This window comes from Pocillopora verrucosa, chromosome 6 (assembly GCF_036669915.1).
Source record: "Pocillopora verrucosa isolate sample1 chromosome 6, ASM3666991v2, whole genome shotgun sequence".
In the NCBI taxonomy this organism is placed as follows: domain Eukaryota; kingdom Metazoa; phylum Cnidaria; class Anthozoa; order Scleractinia; family Pocilloporidae; genus Pocillopora; species Pocillopora verrucosa.
The window spans coordinates 816,709-836,126 of record NC_089317.1 but is presented as its reverse complement, the minus strand read 5'-3'; the positions used below and the strand labels follow the sequence as shown (position 1 = coordinate 836,126).

Sequence of the window (19,418 nt, the reverse complement as noted above, 5' to 3'; positions counted from 1 at the left end):
AGAGAAAGTTGACATGAAACAGATTGTTTAATGTAATGCATAACTTGGATAACAATGTGTAAACTTATAGAACGACTAAAGTATAAATTCAATGCCACTTTCTTTAATGAAAAATCTTTGGTGTCTTCTGCTCAAAGGAAAAGTCCTGTGAACTGAATAAGATATGTCACCTCCATTTTGAACACTATTTCTGTCAAATTCATAACGGTAATTTACCAATCTTTGCCAAGCCTGGCACAAATATTCACGATTTGTTGATTTTTCTGTGTTCACAAAGATTGATTGCTTAGTGGCGATCAGAACCACATGATACTGCTGCACATACTTTTGTAAAATGTTAACAAGTTTTCGCTGGTTTGATTCTTGATGACCCGGGCTCTCTCCACCAGCACTTCTGTCAAGCCAGTAAAATGCACTCAAACTGTCAATCATAAAGACACCCACTTCAGGTTTGGCAGCTAATAGATTTTCATGTGATAAAACAGTCGCCAGTAATTCTATGCTACTGTTGCAACGAACAATAAACAATAGACTAAGACAAGACTTGATAAAAACTTCATAATCACTGTATTTCTCTGGATAAACAAGAGGACTGCCTTCCGTAGTTTCTTTGTGGTGATTCGTTTTATCGTTTCGTAATGACGTCTCAGATTTATCAGCCTCTCTGATCGCTTTTAAAATCCTGTGTTCCAGTATTGTTACCAGTCGTAACAACTGGAAATGGAAATCAGTGTCTACAAACACTACTCCAACGGATCTTCCGTTCAGTTTGAGATCCTTCCATGACTTTGGGAGAATACAGTTTGCAATTAAATGAAGAAGCATCTCTGTTTTGCCACTTCCTTCCATGCCACAAAATTCAACAACGTTTCCTGGTTGAATACCGTCAGGAATATCTGAAAAGAGATCCAAATCCAGTCCATCCAGAGCCTGTTTTCCACCCAACCGCGCAAACAGCTGAAAATTGCAATGCAGAATTATATAACTTTAATTTTCAAGTGTTAATTGAGCTTGCTCCATAATTATCTTAAACTGGATAATTTTTTTGAAAGAATAACACAGATTCTGTTAAATTTTATGACCATTTCACATAGAAATAACTATTCATTCACCATCAACTACCTGAGCTGCCGACTCAGAAGCCATTTTTACCGGGAAATAGTATCAAAGGCTGGGCTCTACCGGAAATGGGATTAGTAAGCGGAAATGATGTTATAAATAGCTAATGCCCAAAAGCCTACTGGGAATTTGTAGTGACATCAATCATGGCGACTAAATCAGTTCTTTGGACTGTGTCGATATCTCTTGGACTTTTATTCGCTGGTAAGGGATTTATTGAGACTTACAACCTAATCTAATTTTCTTCATCTACATAAATGTGCCTTATGTTTCTAAATAATCATTATTTGCTACAAGATGGAAAACATCTCATCGAAAGTTAGGCATAATTTAAATTTTTTTCCGTTCAGAGTGAGGCAACCCCTCTTTTCCTGAACATGAGATAAATTTTGTAAGCACACAGTTTGCAAGTTTTTGAATTTTTTCAAGCACTTCTTCTATTCTGGCTTAAATACCGATGTGTGAATCGCGCCATCTCGACTTAATTTACATCGATCGAGACATTGACTCAACGCAAGTTCCTTGATATTAAAATAGATTCTCTTCCTTTCACACACATGCACACTGATGCTCACCCTTCTACTTTATCTTCTCTTCCAGCAAATGGAGATAAGGTCGCGCAGAAAATTTACCAACAATTATCAGGGGTGAATCCCTGTGTGCTTCTGACAAATGCTACACATCAAATTGGATGCACTTGTAAGTTATTGTCATGACTAAATGTACCTATTGGTTGGGTAGGAGGGCAGGATAAAAAGATAGTTGGCATATGGACAGAATTTACCAGCGGGAAAAACATGAGGGTGGATGCTCCTTCTCCACTAGCATCTGTTCCCCTACCTTTTTAGTTATTGTTCTCCCCAGTTGTAATCATTTTTTTTTTTGACATATTAAAATTATAGCAAAGATTGAATTTTTATCAGATCAGGGCGGATAATTTAATGTTTTGTTGTATTGTAGTAGCTATGGATTTAGAAAGAATTAGCTGATGAAATACTTCAAAAGACCACAATGAAGAAATGCATTTTTTTTAACAGCCAGCATGAGTGGTCATGTTGGAGTCCTTCACTATATTAAAAGTGAAGCTGATGTTGATTGGATAATAAAGAATGGAAGCCATGCACCATATGTTCCATTGTTCAGATCTGATCTGTTCACACTGTAAGTATGATTATGGCATAGTTATTAGAAACTCTCTATTTTGGCACAATCTGTAGTTTAATTGAGACTTATTATATTACTGTATTATTGAAGCTTTAATTGACACAAAGGATATTCCTGTAGGAACAAGATCACCAGATGTGTATTTGACCCCCTAAGAGTGACAAGCATCTACTTTCTCCTTAAGTATCACCTATAAATCACACTTTAAGGTGATGAGAATGGGGTAAATGATCACCAATAAAAGAAGTTTTTGATTGTTAAAGAAATTCTCCCTGTCAGCATCTTAGGAAATGTATGGTGAACAGTTTGGAGAATATGCATACAATTGTTAGGGTGTTAAAGGTTAATGGCTGCTATTGTTATGAGACAAATGCACTCAAACTAAGCTGACAGCCATCATACAAGAAACTTATACACAGGGTTGGTTGTGATTGATGGCTGCCAACCATGACCTGTGAACCTTGTTGTGTCTGTCCTGGTTTACTCAGCTATGGCAGTCAAACCCAGGTGTATAGGTTGGAGGCTGTTCTGTGCCTGGTACACTCCTGCTAGTTGGTCACAATCTAACCTCTCTATCCTTTTGTGAGTCTTGGGTATCACTTAGGATTTGTTAATACCCAGTATTTTGTTATCATGAACTGTTTCTTTGCAGTGAAATTGTTGATCGTCTCATACAAAAGGAAAAAATAAATGGTGCTCTTGTCATAGCTGTTCCATCAGGAAAATACAGATATACTCCCAAAGCAGGTATTTGTTTTGAGGGGGCCATGGAGTGTTATCTTACATGTGGGATGTTAAATGGGAGAAGGGGGTACCCTCAGGGGAACCCATGGGGGTTACCCATGGGAGGGAGAAGCCATGAGAGGGGGAACTCATGGAGGGCAATCCATGGGAGGAAAACCCATGGGAGGGACCCATGTGGGAGATATCCATGGGAGGGGGAACCCATAAAAGGGGTCCTAGATAACTTGGAAAGTCCTGGAATTTTATTTTGACATTTCCCAGGACTGGAACATCCTGGAAAAAGATTTAATCTGCTTGACTCAGGCAATAAAGTTTTCAGAATTTACATTTGAAGAAATGTGTGTAGAATGTAAGTAGAATTGATTTTGAAATCTTGGGAATGAAAGGGTCAAAGGTGTAATTTGGAGTCCTGGAAAAATCATTCTGGGTCTTCTAAAAGTCCTTGAAATTTGTTTCTGAAAAAAGGTACAAACCCTAACTAATTAATCAAAACAATAATTACTGAAGTTTTTACTTTATCATCATTTATTTTTTGTCATATTTTTTGTATTGCAGATTCTCCTGACTATGAATGTCCTAAAGATAATTTTGGTAAGTCGTTAGAACACCACTCCATATGTTGAGCATGTTAAATGGGTGTGAAAGTCAAATATGCACTGTTGTCTCTTGCATACTTAAAGGTCATGTTTCATCGGGATCAACCATTCCAAATGCAGCTTGTCACTTTATTTTGTTATAAAGGGTGTCATCTGAAGCCCGCACTTGACTTGAATAAGCCTGAGTAATCCTTGTGAAACAAGAGCAGTAGCTATCAGTACTTTTACTACCATATCAAACTGGTGTGCTGCTGGTTGAAAAAGTTGGGCTACCAAATCAAACTAACCTTTTTTTTTTTTTTTTTTTTTTTTTTTCAAAAGAACAGCTGAAAACACTATCAACCTAACCAATCTCAAAGAGTTGATCCAAATAGTATGAGACCTAGATCAATTATTTTCTGTTATGATGTTATCTTTTAGGAATCTACAGTGGAGACGAAAAATATGAAAACTGTAAAGAAGTGAAATGGAACCCAAAAGTAAGTAGCCACTGATTCTTTAACTCCCAGAATGTCAATATTAACTCTCCTCACTGTCTTTTATGTATTTCTTGGAAAATTCATCAACCTTTTAACTCCCATGCATGACCAAGAGAGAATTTCTCCTTACAATATCAATACAATACCAACCAGATAAGTCATGAGAATAGAGAAAAATATCAATTTGGGGATAATTAGTTGATCCAATACTAAATTCTCTGAACTAACATCATGAGAACTGTATGGTTGACAGTGAGGAGAATGACAAATTTGATCTGAGAGTTATAGGGTTAATAATTCAGGAGAATTATGACTAATCAATAGGCAGTATTTGAGTCACATGTTTACTTCTGTAAACCCCAATATAAATCAACTGTATGAAAGCACAAGGAGGGTTTGAAAAGGTAGCAGGAAAAGGCTGGGGTTAATGAATCATGAATCAGCAGAATTATTAATAGGATTAATTTTCATAAAGATTTCCAACTCCCCTACTTAATATGCTTAACTTGTATAAAGACAAACCCTAGAAATTTGTATAAAGTTTTTTAATCAATCACTGGTTTGACAAATGATGGTTGATCACAACAATTAACAATAGAGCAAATTGGGAGGATAACCTCTCCATTTTGCTCGGACACTTCACAAGCAAACTTGCTCAACCAACAGTTTAGCGTATTTGGCAACATATGCTCTGGTGGAATGGTCAGATCTTGAACATCTTCGCATTTGAGGTCAGCCACTCCAACAACTTCAAACATTGCGCATGTATTTTGCTGCCACTGCTGCCATTCCTCAAAGACTTTTCTACCCCATTTAGTGTTGTATTCTGTTGCTTTCAGAGTGGCTCAGAAAGTAGACTGGTTTCTTCTTCTTTTCTCTTTGGACCATTTTTACTATTAGGTAAAGTCTTGAAAACACTTTGCTCTAACTTGTTGATCTGTTCTTTGCAGGGAACTGGAATGTCTTTCAAGTATTTTGATATTCCCATGTTTGCTTTGAATGACGAGGCAGAAGTGGATGATCTTCTCGAGGTATAAACTGGCATGTTGACCTTTACACTGTGCTTATTGACAAACTTTAAATTCCCTTAATTGTTCTCCTTAAATTTTTTGCAAAACAATTTTTGTGCGAGTTTGCTCAAGATCTGGGTGATACCTCTGTCTGGAGATCAGTAACAACACAACTACTGGTAGTATTAGTTGCATCTTAACGAAATGATCCAATAGAAGATTCTAGAAAGTTTCATGTCATGGCATTAGAAAGTTTGTGTAGACATGTCAGTATTACTAGGCACTCTAGAATTTTCTAGAAGCTTATCTGTACAGTTGTCCTAACATGAAAACCACTTTTTACTGACAGTGTTATAAGACGCACAATAGTCAAGAACACCCTGATTACCCACTGTGTGCTGTGCAGTTAAAGGATTTCATGTTTGCAGCCAAAGACACTCCAACCTGTGTGAGGAAAAGCAATATACCAAACCCTATTGAGGGTAAGTGATTATGAATGGTTTTTTTTACTAGAATATCATGGTATTACAGTATACCTGCAGTTTGATTGGTTCTTACTTATAATCTATTGGAGGACAGACGCGGAGATGATATCACCACCACCAACCTTTCACTTCTTTGTTTCACCCTTTACACCAGTAACAACAGTATGCATATTCTCCATACTGTTCTCTGTATATTTTCTAAGATAATGTCAGGGAGAACTTGTTTAACAATCAAGCACTTCTCTGGTGGGTGATCATTTTCCTTGTTCTCATGACTTAAATGTTTGAATCAACAGTGATATTGTAGGAAGAAATTAGAAGTCAATCACTCTAAGGGATTGAAGGTTTCATTATCAAATTAAAGAAAAAAGTTTCCTTGTTGCTGTGTTTCCCTTCAGTAATACATCACAGAAAACATTAAAATGTCAGAAGAACATCAGTAACACACTTAGCTGTGCCTCATGTGCCACTTTTTCGTTCTTATCACATTTTGACATCATCTGTTATCTATTACTGCACTGCGGCACAGAAACATGGAATGTCTTTGTTATACACTTCAGATAATAAGTAGGAGGGGAACTGGTGGTGGCATTTTGTTGTGTTCTTAGGCAACATGCTTTACTCTAACAAGGGTTATTGAAAATTTTGGTTAAAAATCATTACAATGAGTTGTTGGAAATAACTGAAATATAAACTTTTGCATGCGCAAGAACAACAGTATTAATACCATTTTGTGCTTCTTGTAGCCAACTTTTGTATGCCTCTTGGAGACAAGAATGTTTGGGGTACTCTTTATCCAATAAAGAAGAAAAAAAAGGTGGTAATGCTGGCCACTAAGGTAAATGAGTTGTGGAATACTAACTTAATACAGTTGAACCTTGATTATCTGAACTCTGGGGGTCTGGGCAGAAACATCCATATAACAGAGAGTCTGGATTATCAAAAATATGAATATCAATGAACCCAATAATAAAGGGACTTTCTCAAATCATTAAGCATCATTTCCAAAATTTGTCATTTGAAGTATTTACTTAAAGGTTTTGGACCTAAATGCTGGGGTAAATCAGTCAAGCTACTAAAGTGTTTGCACATGGCTAATTCTATCATTCTTTGAAGCTGAACCAATGTAATAGTGTCAACATTGTTTCTTTAAATCTGTTTTGTTTGATGGGAAAAAGTTACAGATGTCAAATGTGACTGACTGATATTTGTGTAAAAGGGGCCTAAGAGGCAAGTCTGGATAATCAAAAATTCCAGACAATCGAGGTCTGGATAATTGAGGTTTGACTGTGTACACATTCTTTGGTGTTTTTGCTGCCATTAACAGTTTGAATTGTATCATCGTTACTTAGTTCCTTGTTTTTATTTGCAGTTGGATTCCAATTCATTCTTTCATGATCTGGTCCCTGGAGTAGATAACGATGGTTCCGGAATAGTGGTAGCTTTGGCTGTGGCCAAGGCGCTCGGAGCACTGAAAAGAAATGTGAGTCTTTTCCTTGTAAAGATCACTCAAACCTTCATATTCATTATTAGTTTCTGCAATAATGTGCAAATTACAGTGAAATCTGCTATGAGTGCATCCTGTAAAGGGTAGTTCACAATTTAAAGGGGCAATGCTTGAATACTATAATCATTACAATAATAGTACTGCTTTTTGAAATATTTTTTTGTGATTATCACACCAAATAATTTGTTTAGAGAAATATCAAAATTATTTTTAACTGCCAAGTTTGATATATTTTTAAGTAATCAGTTTGTAATCATTTTAACATGAAACCATTGAAAACTACAACATACAACTTGATTTTTACTTTGTAGGGTTCATTACCAGAAACCAAGAACCACATAATGTTTACATTTTTCCAAGGGGTAAGAACATGATTGTTCTAGATATTTGTTTGCAAATTTTTGTTATTCACTTACCAGAGGTTTTTAAGTGATTCAAAGGCTCAAGGGTGATTGTCAAGGCCAAATTGATTATCTTGTAGAGCTCATTTGATCATTATGGCATAGAAAATGGGTCTATATATCCATAGCATTTGTTGTTATTGTTGTTGTTGCTGTTGTTATAATTTACCAACTTACATTATTAATTATAGTCAATGTTTTACTTTATATTTCAGGAAGCATGGGATTATATTGGCTCTTCAAGAATGGTGTATGACATGGATAAAGATGAATTCCCCTCAGATCCTTGGAAGGTATAGGTTACATTCTATTACTCTACAGAATGTATGTGCTGTGGCTGAAAATCATGTGGTTTAAAGTGATTTCAATTCAGATAATTTTGGCATCATCAGCTGAGTTGATATTGTGAAGTGGTCACTGTAAAAAGTTTCAAAGTTATCATTTTGAGCAACAGCAAAGAGCTAAGGCTTAAACACCAGCTTTGAAACTCTCTTTGGCTGATCTAAATTATCAACTATGTTGATAAAACCAAATTACCTTGTTATACTCCCCCACCCTCCCTCCCCCAAGCACCACAGTTTCTCTAGAAACTTACCCCCCTGATTTCAAACTAGTCTGATCTATTAGGCCTTTAACTCTTAAGATCTGAAGTTTAATTCTCCCCTCTAGCTGCTTGATCTAACACCAAACTCTCCTAACTTATTTACAAGGAATTGTATTAAAGCTGGAGGAGAGAATTTATGATCAGATCTTGGGAGTTAAAGGGTTAATTCTCCCATCTAGCTGCTACACATTCCCTTGTAAATTAGTTAACAACTCTACCTAGCAAGTTTGAGTATTTTCGTTACCTGTTTGCTGGACAATATTTAATAACTTTTTTTAAGCAGAGGTGAATCATAGTGGAATTAGTAGTATGGAATAAAAAATGCTTGCTTGATGGCCATGCATACAAAAATGTTTGTTAATTTTTTTTGTTTGTTCAAGGTTGATGGCAAAGACCTTACTTTAAAAACTGGGGATATCAAATATTTCCTGGAGCTGAATCAAGTAGGACTCTCAAGGAACAAGTTGTGGGCACATTCTGATCCAGTTTCCACTAAAGATTCAGAAACCGAGGGAAAGGTAGGTCATATTCAGAAATTCATGAAAGTCTAGCTTTTGTTTTCTCTAGCAAGTTTTCCTCTGACATTTCTGTTCAATGGGAAAGGGTGCAATGAGATCAACCGTTCTCATTGAGGAAGTCCAGATGACAACATTGCAAGCTGTGTTCTTTGATGTCCCCTGCTACCCTTAGTGCGCAGACACAGAGAATGCTTCATTCCTTGTCTGTCGAAACTCAAAAAAATTTATCAAAAGGAAGTTGTAGATTGTTCTTGCTACCATGGTAACAAAACTGGTGGCAACTTGGATTGCTGTCAATATTTTTCAACCTCCATTTTTGAGATCTGATGAGATGTTCTCTCCTCCAGCTGTTGAGATTTCTGTTTTCTTCCCTATTTAACCCTTTCACAGCCAAGATCTCATTAGTAATTCTCCTTCCTGTCTGCTCTTCGATTCTTGTAATGTTAGTATGGTGAATTTGGAATTGGATCAACTAATAATCCCCTAATAGATATTTTCCTTTATTTTCATCACTAGTCTGCTTGACATTGTTTTGATATTGTAAGGAGAAATTCCGTTTTGGTCTGTCATGGAAGAGCTTATGAGTTAAAGAAACTTAGTGATATTTCAATGTAATACAGACTAACTGATTGGTTTGTCAATTCTCAATATTTTTCTGCAAGATATCGTAATGAAATTGTTGGAAGAAGTTACATGTTAATGAACCCTGAAAGCAAAGGGGTTATACCAATCCTGCTATGAATCATTACTTACGATACACTTTTTCCATTTGACAGGTTAATAATATTGTGAAAGCTCTTGAAAACGCAGGAAAAAAATATAACCTGGACATCCAGGAACCTGCAGACAAACCACTGCCTCCATCATCTTTCCAGATGTTCTTGAAAAAAAACCGCTCAATACCTGGAATTGTGTTGACAGACCATAAGGAGGAATATTCCAACAAGTGAGAAACAGCAAAATTCTTCTATTCACTTTCTATCCATCTGTGAGCTTTTCCACCCTAACATTAGTATACACATTCTCTGTACTTCTCTCTATACATTTCTTATGGTACTGACTAGGAGAATTTGTTTACCAATCAGGAGCCTCTCAAGTTGGTGATCATTTCCTTTATTCTCATAACCTAAGTGTTTGATTACGTAGTGATATGGTGAGGAGAAACTCTGTTTTATCTTTAGTTAAATGAATTTCTCTCTGATTATTAATTTTTTTTCATGATCCAGCCAATTCATATTCTCAAAATTATTAGTTCCCTAACCCTGTAAACCCTAAGAGTGACTGGCTTCTAATTTCTCCTTACAATATCAGCCCTGAATCAAACATGAAACTCAAGAGAATAGATGATAGATGATTACCAACTAAAGCAGCTCTTGATTGTTAAACAAATTCTCCTTGTCAGCCTCTTTGGAAATGTATAGAGAACAGTATGGAGAATATGCACACTGATGTTAGTTTGTAAAGGGTTAATAAGAAGGTTGTTTCTTTTGTATGGTATCGTAAGTAATTTAGTTAACACTGTACTGAAACATTGTAATGTGCGTATTGCTAGGTATGTGCGTATTGCTAGGTATGTAAAGTAATTCAATTAATGAAATTAAGAGATCCTCGCAGCTAAGAACACTACTGAAACGAGTAGTTGTAAATAGGACCTGAAAAAAATTCAGGCCCGTACGGGATTTGAACCCATGACCTCTGCGATACCGGTTTAGCTGCGAGGATCTCTTAATTTCATCTCTCCACCGCAGTGCAAATATATGAATTTTCATATATCTAAAATCATAATTCAATTAATGTTAAACGTGTAAACTAAATGTTAATATTTTATTGTTCCTGTGGTTAGAATAAAATTTGATGAGAAAAATAAGTTAGCGAAACAAGTGAAACTTAGATGAACCGATGTAGTGAATTTTGAAAAACTTTTGTTTTTGTCCTTCAGATTCTACAACAGCCATTTTGACGATCTTTACCAAGTTGGAGGAAATGTATCGATGGATAATGATACAGTTTATGTCATCACAGAATTCACGAAGGTACTCCTATTTTTATAGAGAACGACTGTAAGAGTGAGGTGTTTCAAATTTTTTACCCCAGGCTTAGGAAAATGTATGTTCCCGATGGCTGGGAAGGCGAATAATAACAGGAAGGGGTGTCTGGGGAGCTCCTCACCCTTGAGTGATAGTCACCCCTACACTGTGGGGCTCTCCTACACTTGGCAGCCTGTGTTCCTGGGGACTCTGAGTGTCGACAGGCGAGAGAGTCAAATGGGGACTGTACATAAGTCACCAGTGCTGGTTAAGCAAACAGCTGAACCGGAAAAGTGAGGCACCTCATTTAAATTCATCATTGCGCGCATAAGGTTCTCTCAAACATCAGCCATCGACCCATCCCATTTTCTCTTCTGTCTCTAGAGACTGGAGTTACCATCGCACACTGTAACCATTTTTTTGCGTTTTCACCGCAATATTTACTCTGCCATGCACGTTAATTTGACGGATTTTGATTTTGGGGAAAGGGGACTCGAACTCGACAGGGGGCTCTTCAGAGAGGAGGAATTTAAACGTGCAGTTATCGAATCTTATTGTTGCTCCTCAGAAACTTTCCAACATCTCATCAACTGTAGCCACAGCTCTGTACACTCTTGCCAATGATGGAACTGCACCAGACTTTGACATCAAGGCTGATGAAGCTCTGGTGAGTAGATCGTCTCGAATCCTTTGACTCCCAAATGCTCTAGATGATGAGTTTTTTTAAATCTCATCACTATACACCTATTGTGGGGTTTTTCGTGAGAGTAGAAGAGTTAATTGTTGTCTCTCGCGGACAAGACTGGCTATGATGTGACTCTTTTTTGGTTTTAGGAATTATTTATTGTAGCGTTTTTTAAGTGTTCAGTTAGGAAAACGAGGCGCGATAGTAAACGATGCAACAGGAGTGGCGGAGTGAAAAGCCCCACCCAGACCTCCCTCGTTTTTATTACTTATACACTACGTCAGTTACTACGTCAGTTACCAACAAACGTCAAAGACAAGGATGCAGCGAAGAACAGACAAGGAGCGGGGGAGAGACTGGCAGAAACCACATAACGAAACTGACTGAACACAAGCGGGCGGCGAGGAAAGGAGATCTCAACAATCACATTGCTGAACATCATCGACTTACGAACCACACTATTGATTGGGACTCTGTGCAATGCGTAACTTACAGCACTGACTACTTTCAACGACTGACTCTGGAAAGCGGGCTTAATGACTTAGAACAGACTCCCTTCAACAGGTATCAACTACTACCGGCACCAAACAAACGACTTATTCACGACATTAACATTTCAAACTAAACGAACAGAACGAGCTAACTTTACCGACGGATCGAAACCGACCGAAACCCCGCAATTTCCTTTTGTGGCGTTTATTCCTTACCTTGAACATGACTGCCAAGTTGAAGTGACACTTGTACGACGGGAGAACAGGCTGTACTCTGCGAATCATTTTGGCCGTCAAGCAGTGGAGAAACGAAGCATTGCGTGATTGACATATCGGTCATTTTGCCACGAATGTGTGACCACCGCTTCTTATTCGAAGGAATGAAAGTGATCTTTGCAGTAATGACACCACTTAATCTGCAGTGAAAATAAGCTTTAGGGATTTGAACCCATAACCTCTGCGGTACCTCGCGCTCTACTAACAGAGCTAACAAGCCAACTGGGAGTTGGTCATAATGTTGGCTCGTAATAAACCCGTGAAGTAATGCATCAACGACTGTGAATATATGAAAGCTAATAACTGAAATCGTTGTTTCTCCAACAGGTTGGTCATCTTATTTTCTGTCTTTTCAACCGTTCCGACTGTCCCCTTTACAGACAGGCTTCTGACAGCAACAAAACTTGGACAAGCTTTAAAAAAAGTGAGTAAGCCGGATTTAAAGATTCAAACATGACCATGAGGATCTCGCGCGCCTCTGCACTACCCCTAAGCCACACAGAGAGTCGGTGGTAAGCAAGGGTGTCACAAGGGTCACATAAGAGACGCGACCTTCATACAGCTACGATAAAAAATGATGAACTTATGTAAGTAAAAAGAAGAAGGAGGAGGAAGGAGAAGTGTTTGTTTTACAACGATTTGTTTTGTATTTCTTTTAGCCTCAGTCAGTTTAAAACCGTTTCCTCGTTATGTGAGTGTGAACGGCTCAAGCAACGCTCTGACAAGAACTGTGAAGTATCTCCTCTTGTACTTCACTGGTTATCATTTTCCTCCGGGCAAATATGAAGAATGCAAGGCATCTGACGTACGTTCAGTATTGTGTTAGCTTTATTACTTAATTTTTTATACACTGAAATATAATTAATTAGCAATTACTAGCCCAAGCTCGGAAGTTAAAATTATATGATTCTTGTTTTGTACCTCTTGTTTTGATTTTGTTGTTCTTTTCTGTTTGTTTTTGTGTGAGTAGTGTGAATGTGACTGAGTGTGAGTGTGAATGTGATTAAGTGTGAGTGTGACTGAGTGTGAGAGTGAATGTGACTGGCTATGAGCGCGCGTGCGAGTATGTGTGAGTATGACTGTGAATGTGAATGTGAATATGCGTGAGAGTGAGTGTGTGCGGGTGCGAGTATGAGACCGTGTTCTCTGTGACAAGCTAGTAATAATAAAATGCCAGTAGGCTGGTAATTTAAAGTACTCATCTATTCAGGAAGCTTAACAGAAAATTAGGTAGTATAACAAACATTATGTACTACTGTGTGGATTTTGATAGATGAAGACCAAATGTCAAACAGTTGTACCGCTTAGTTTAACCCACCTTTGAAAACTTATGCATTTGCAGGGCGTCGAAAAAATCAAAGTCCTTGGCCAAAAACTGCAAGGTCTTTGTGTGACTGGTTCGGTGTTCGAGTCACCAGCTGTATCTCCTGCATTTGTTGAAGAAAACTACGATTCTACTGAATATTCTACATGGGCTGAGAGCACGTAAGGTTTTTTCCCGTTCGTTGCACTAAATGTGGATGAAATTGTCGTGAAAATTGTCATCTGGGACTGTTCATTATGTCTTCTTTTTAGTTGATGAGATTATAATTTTTTTCCTCTCCTGTTCCAAATAGATGGAATGACGATCTTACGGTTCAATTATTTCTTGTCGCAAGTCCCAAATTAGAGGTGAGTTATTTTGTCTCCTTCTTATGGTGACAATATTAAAAATGAGAAAAAATTACAGCTTTCTTTTGGAAAGTGCCGGGATAGGACGATTGTCGATTATGACTAGGGGCGTTAAAATCGGATGTTTTCCGACGCTTGTATCTTACTACTTTATTCAGCGCAAGTGTTAGTTTCTCGTTATATTCCAGCGCTCGATGTTGGAAACATTTCTCCGCCTATTTTAGACCAGATAAAAACGCCAACCAGACTTTCCGTACTTTCCATTGGTTAAGTGTTTTCCCGCCCCTGTCATAAATGTCAACCTTTCCTGCGCTTGAAACAAGCCTCATATTTTCCCATTTACGCTTTTAAATTTCTCCCGCCTTTGTCTATGGGAAGTGGTTTCTTTTCGTTCCGTGGTAGCCACCGGTGACATGCATTCTCGCACTTAACACAAGTGTCATGTTTTCCCGCCTTTTTGTAGACATATTTTCCCGCCTTGTTGGATTTCAAGAGGCCACGCTTGCCACTTGTTGCACGTGTTCACGCACCTGACGCAAGTTACACGTGGTCCCGCGCTTAACACATGTCATGTTTTCCTGCCCATTAGTGGACATATTTACCCGCCTTGTTCGATGTCAAGACGCCACGCTTGCCACTTGTAACATGTTTTCCCACCTGTTTGTTAGCATACTTTCCCTACTTGTTCGTTGTTTTGTTTTGTTTTTTTTTTTTACTTTCCGCACTTTACAGTGGTTACGTGTTTTCCTGCCTGCTTCTTAGCATATTTTCCTTCCTTGTTTCCTGTTTTTCTTTTTTTTTACTTTCCGCGCTTTACAGCGGTTACATGTTTTCCCGCGCTTTGCACGCGCTTGCCACCGAGTTAGTGTTTAACCGCGCTTGTTGCGGTTCGTTTTCCAAATAGTTTAGTATCATTATTTCAACATTCTTTGTTTTGTTTTTGTTCTTGTTTGTTTATTGGTGTATTCTATTATTTTCATTAATTTTTTTGCAAGGCCAATTCATCTGTTTCCTTCATGTTTCAGGGCGTAACGCTGGGTGCTGGACTCACAATTACCTTCCTTTCTTTCCTACTTGTATACTTTATTAACAAGAAGGCTGATGTGATCTTCACTTCCACTGATCCTCTAAGTTCTGAACTCGACAATTAAAGCTTTTTTACAAGTCCAGCAATACAAGTTTAGAAATCCTCCCTATGACAGCGTAATAAATTCAAGTGACAGGTGGCGTGAAGTAAAGATCTGACAGGGTCTCGGCTAAAAAGGCAAATTCTCCCATGGAGGTTATAAAGAGTACGTTAAAACAGCATGGCGAATTTAAGTCGATCATGAGTTTGACAGAGTTCAGCAAATAAGTTCTCACGATACTAAACAACGGACCTGATTAGTGAAGAATGTCACGAAAGCAATTAATAGGACACAAGGCTGCCCTCTCTTAAGGAGTCGGAGGACACGAGTCGTCTAATCCTTGCAGCTGTAGTCTCCGATGACGAGCGAATCACCTCCGAGGATATTCCAAACCCGCGATGATGTGTCGACGAAAGCGGCTATCGGGCAACCTAGATCTTGTTAACGAGGATAGAAACTTCATTTTGTCAAACTGAGAATTGTGTTGATTATAAGAGACGATTTACTCTAGCCTTTTCTCTTTTTTTTGTTTTTTTATTTCCTTGGAGTAGATAGAAAATTATTTGTTGTTAGGAGAAGATTAATCGTCAGAAATCAACATCTCGAATGTATTTTAAAAATGGTCGAAATTCTTAAGAAGGCTTATGTCTGAAATAAGACACACTCATGACATCTATTTTTCTAAACAGTTTTACTGATTTTTTGAAGCCTGAAATCTTTATTTTTTTTTAACCTCAGAACAGAGCGCTGGTAAAATCCGGTTTCTTTCGTAGCTATGAAAAGAAATGGTTGCACATTCCCACCCAAAGAAGTTCAAAATTGTCTTCAGCTGTTCAAGAGAAATAAATTTATGATTTATGAGTGGAAGAGATAAGCTTTCAGTAATTAGCTTTGGAGACGTGTCCTTTTTGTCTTTGCTCTTACCAGGTATTCAGGATCTCAATTATTTATGATTATTTGTTATTTGAAGGGAAATTTCAGTTTCTCATGCAGTTGTAAATACCGACCCAGTGTGCTTTCCTCTTTGTATCGAAACATATTTTTGTGATACGTTTTTTTTTTAATAGGGAAATTTAGTTAAAAATCTCTCAAACGTACTATTGTTAAATACCATTTGTAGAATTTTCTTGAAGGCAAAGTATGATAAAACTACTCAAATGTTATTATGCCACTTAGTGTTTAGAAAAATTGTCGAAAAATATAAAGTTTTCTACAAAAAAGAAACTGATTAATGGCATCAGCTTTCCTTCTGTCCAGCTTAAAGCTTAAGAATTTTGCTTATAATAAAACTTGCCTCCTCAAACAAAGGCCAGAAGGTTCTAACAACAAAACACGGAGTGGCAAATGTATTGTGATTTCGTCTCTCTTTACAGAGTGCGTTTCGATTGACTGTAATAAAACCAAAACCAAAATAATAAGGGAGAGCGAAAAAAAACTATCGCAGGCAGCCAGTAAGAACTCAGGTTAAAAATGAGCAAACACCTGAAGCGCAGATTGATCCCAATATTCAACTAAAAATCGCTCTCTGTATAGTTGTGTGCCTCTCAAACTCTTTCAGGAAGTTTGTTAGCAAATTGGAACATGACCAAGGGAAGTTGTTAAGTTTCAACGAGTTTGTTTTGCAATTTTTAAGCATTGTGGCAAGCGCTCAGACGGCCTGCAAGATTTTGCTCCTGTGTGATTCCAAGCTTGAGATCGTTCCCAAGATCTCGCTCTAGTCTCCTCTTGATGTAAACAAAAACATCAAAAACACCATAGCTGAGATTACCCACTCTCTCCACCTGGCCCTCCCAGCGGTCTTCACGATTATGCATATTAGATGACACATTTCAAACAGCATACATACAGCAAATAATAACAACCCAACATGGCGGAAAGAAATTGATAAATATTGTCTGCAACAACGATTTTGTATGTGTTTATGTCTCAGACAACATGGTAGTGGTGGCAGGAATGGGACTTGGAGTATTACTAGTGCTGATATTTTGGAGTCTTGGTATTATAGGATGTGTCGTTTTGTCAAGAGCCTCAGGGGGGTTGAAGTAAGTACTACAACAATCTTTGGAGAACGGTGCTCTAGTGTGTCTTTCCCCGATATTTTTCGTCCTAGTTCTCAGTTATGTTCATAACTGTGCTAAGAACAACGTGAGAGAGTAACTGTATTCACTTACATAATGTGTTCTGTAGAAATGTCTCTGAGTTGAGAAATTTCATCCATAAGTGCTGCTAGGAGCAGTTTTTCCCGGCCAGCGTCTTTTCGTGGCCAATTAGCAAATGTGAACACCCCATCACATTAAATATCAGTGCACTGTAGAGAATTTCGTAAATTTCATAATATTTCAGAACATGAGTTAATAAACTCAGCAATATTGAAAATTTTGAATCTGTCAGCAAAAATTTTCCGATGACATTTCCTCATAGCAACAACGAAAAGAAAATCAAACATGTTTATTGCGTGAATTCAATAGATGGCGCCATCATTGAGAGTTTTTTCTTCCTTATCAAATACATCAAATAGATTCTGTGTTGCTGTGGGTCTGTTCAGGTCACAGACACGGGATGAAAAAATGTGATAAGAACATAAGTGAAAAACTCAGCTGGGCTTCCTGTGCCACTTTTTTATTATTGCCACATTTTGAAGTCATCTGTGATCTATTACTGAACAAGACCCACAGCAACATGGAATCTATTTGTCAACCCTTTACACCCTAACATCAGTGTGCATATTCTCCATACTGTTCTCTATACATTTCCAAAGAGGCTGACAAGGAGAATTTGTTTCACAATCAAGAGCTGTTTTAGTTGGTGATCATCTCTTCTATTCTCATGACTTTCATGTTTGATTCAGGGGTGATATTGTAAGGAGAAATTGGATGCTAGTCATTCTTAAAAGCTAAAGGGTTTATTAGCTAATTTTCATAATGGTGTTTTTCTTGTTTTAGAAATGCAGTGGTAGGGATATTCTTTCTTCTTGTTCTTCTCACTGTGATTTTGGTTCTCTGGCCAAGAAAAACTCCTGAGGAAGAATTGGCAGGATCTACAGAAAAAAAGGTTGGTAAAACAGTGAAATAACCACAACTTATAGTTTGAACCTGCTGGTGATAGCTGATCATGCTGTTTGATCATCTTATTACAGGTAGTTCTGAAAAAGTCAAATGTCCTTGATAGTTGTTGATACTTAATCCTTTGCCCCCCCCCCCCCCCCAAGAGTGATAAGTATCTAATTTCTCATTACAATATCGCCCCTGAATAAAACATTAAGGTCACGAGAATAAAGGATATGATCACCAGCAAAGAAGCTCTTGATTGTTACAAAGATTCTCCTTGTCAGCACCTTAGGACATGAACAGGGATCAGTAAGGAGAATATGCATTCTGATGTTAGGATGTAAAGGGTTAACCCACTTAGTGGATCTTTAATTCTTCTATGTTTTTCCAACAGATTGAAGTTGATGAACTGATTATTCCAAAGACAGTCCTGTTTGTGTTCATCTGCATATTTTCATTAGTGGCTTTTGTTTTCCTTCTTTTGCACTGGATGGAACCAATTTATTCACCTGCCCTCACCTCCAGAAAAACCTATGCTTTCTAAATAGAAAATCATCATTAAAAGAGCCTTGCAGATGGAATCATAAGTTCTGCATGCTACAAACACCCAGTGATGTGCAATCCATATTAGGAAAGCCTGTGCCTTGCTCACTTATTGTCCAGGGCCCACTTTTATGAAGGTCCTATTCCAGTTAGCAAAAAAGGTTCCAAAGTTGAAAAGAGCTGGGCACTACAAGACTTGGCACTATTCGTCATCACAGGGCCTCAGATGAAACAATGCTAAACTATCGGCATTTGGAGAGGAAGTACTATGATGCTGTTGAAGACTGTTTTAGAGTACCACAAAGGGTAAACAGACTGTGTGGTACAAAAATGGTACGGACTAGATGAACTCAAAAGCATAGAAATGAAAGGAAGTCTTTTGCCAAATCAAAGCAAAACAGGTCATAACAGATGATTAAAAAGTTTGTCAAGAGGAAACTCATGAGAGTAAAAACATTTTTTTTTTAGCCAGAGTGCCTCTTTGTCTTTTCGTTGATTTACAAGATGTGCCAAGTACAGAAACCTTCTGTGAAAGGACGACTAAAGGTCAGCCAGTATTACGGCTGTTAATTTTTTAGAGGCTCGCAGACATAAGTTGCAAGCTCCTGTAGCACATGCAAGAGGAGCCTTACGTGCACGTAACTCGCCCTATGCGCAAGCTTCATGCCTCTTTCCCTTCCCTTGAAATGCAAGAGAAGGAGGCCAGTTTTAGCTTAATTAAGGGTCGGAACAGTTTAACTTTGTAAGTTTTGTTTTGTATTGTTTCGCAAGCAATCACAAAACAAGCGTTACAGGCATCGATTTATTTTTCGCTCAACTGACCTCTATTTAATTGCGAACTAAGATTAAAAAAAACAAACAAACAAATAAAAAACAATGAACTCAAGTATAGTTGTTCCGCGTCCACTTTTCAGTTACATTTGG

General features: G+C 37.7%; 3 protein-coding genes across 3 annotated transcripts; 2 read left to right on the top strand and 1 right to left on the bottom strand.

The window, feature by feature from the left end:
* Window positions 1-31: 31 nt before the first annotated feature.
* On the bottom strand, window positions 32-1,164 carry LOC131792246 (DNA repair protein XRCC2). The gene is made up of 2 exons (XM_059109624.2): window positions 1,123-1,164; window positions 32-957 (listed from the first exon to the last, which is right to left on the bottom strand). The coding sequence occupies exons 1-2, from the start codon at window positions 1,144-1,146 to the stop codon at window positions 76-78; spliced, it is 906 nt and encodes a 301-aa protein (XP_058965607.2). The 5' UTR covers window positions 1,147-1,164; the 3' UTR covers window positions 32-75.
* Window positions 1,165-1,255: 91 nt separating this feature from the next.
* On the top strand, window positions 1,256-16,214 carry LOC131792247 (nicastrin-like). Its single transcript, XM_066168702.1, has 21 exons — window positions 1,256-1,323; window positions 1,720-1,818; window positions 2,157-2,280; window positions 2,936-3,030; window positions 3,583-3,618; window positions 4,044-4,102; window positions 5,053-5,133; window positions 5,462-5,594; window positions 6,344-6,435; window positions 6,970-7,080; window positions 7,416-7,466; window positions 7,721-7,798; window positions 8,490-8,627; window positions 9,404-9,573; window positions 10,567-10,660; window positions 11,223-11,321; window positions 12,434-12,530; window positions 12,766-12,911; window positions 13,449-13,591; window positions 13,723-13,777; window positions 14,803-16,214. Exons 1-21 carry the CDS (start codon window positions 1,266-1,268, stop codon window positions 14,926-14,928), a joined length of 2,085 nt encoding a protein of 694 aa, XP_066024799.1. The 5' UTR covers window positions 1,256-1,265; the 3' UTR covers window positions 14,929-16,214.
* Window positions 16,215-16,765: 551 nt separating this feature from the next.
* Window positions 16,766-19,380, top strand: LOC131792231 (transmembrane protein 218). The gene is made up of 3 exons (XM_059109609.2): window positions 16,766-16,946; window positions 17,847-17,955; window positions 18,346-19,380. Exons 1-3 carry the CDS (start codon window positions 16,840-16,842, stop codon window positions 18,493-18,495), a joined length of 366 nt encoding a protein of 121 aa, XP_058965592.1. The 5' UTR covers window positions 16,766-16,839; the 3' UTR covers window positions 18,496-19,380.
* Window positions 19,381-19,418: the final 38 nt, after the last annotated feature.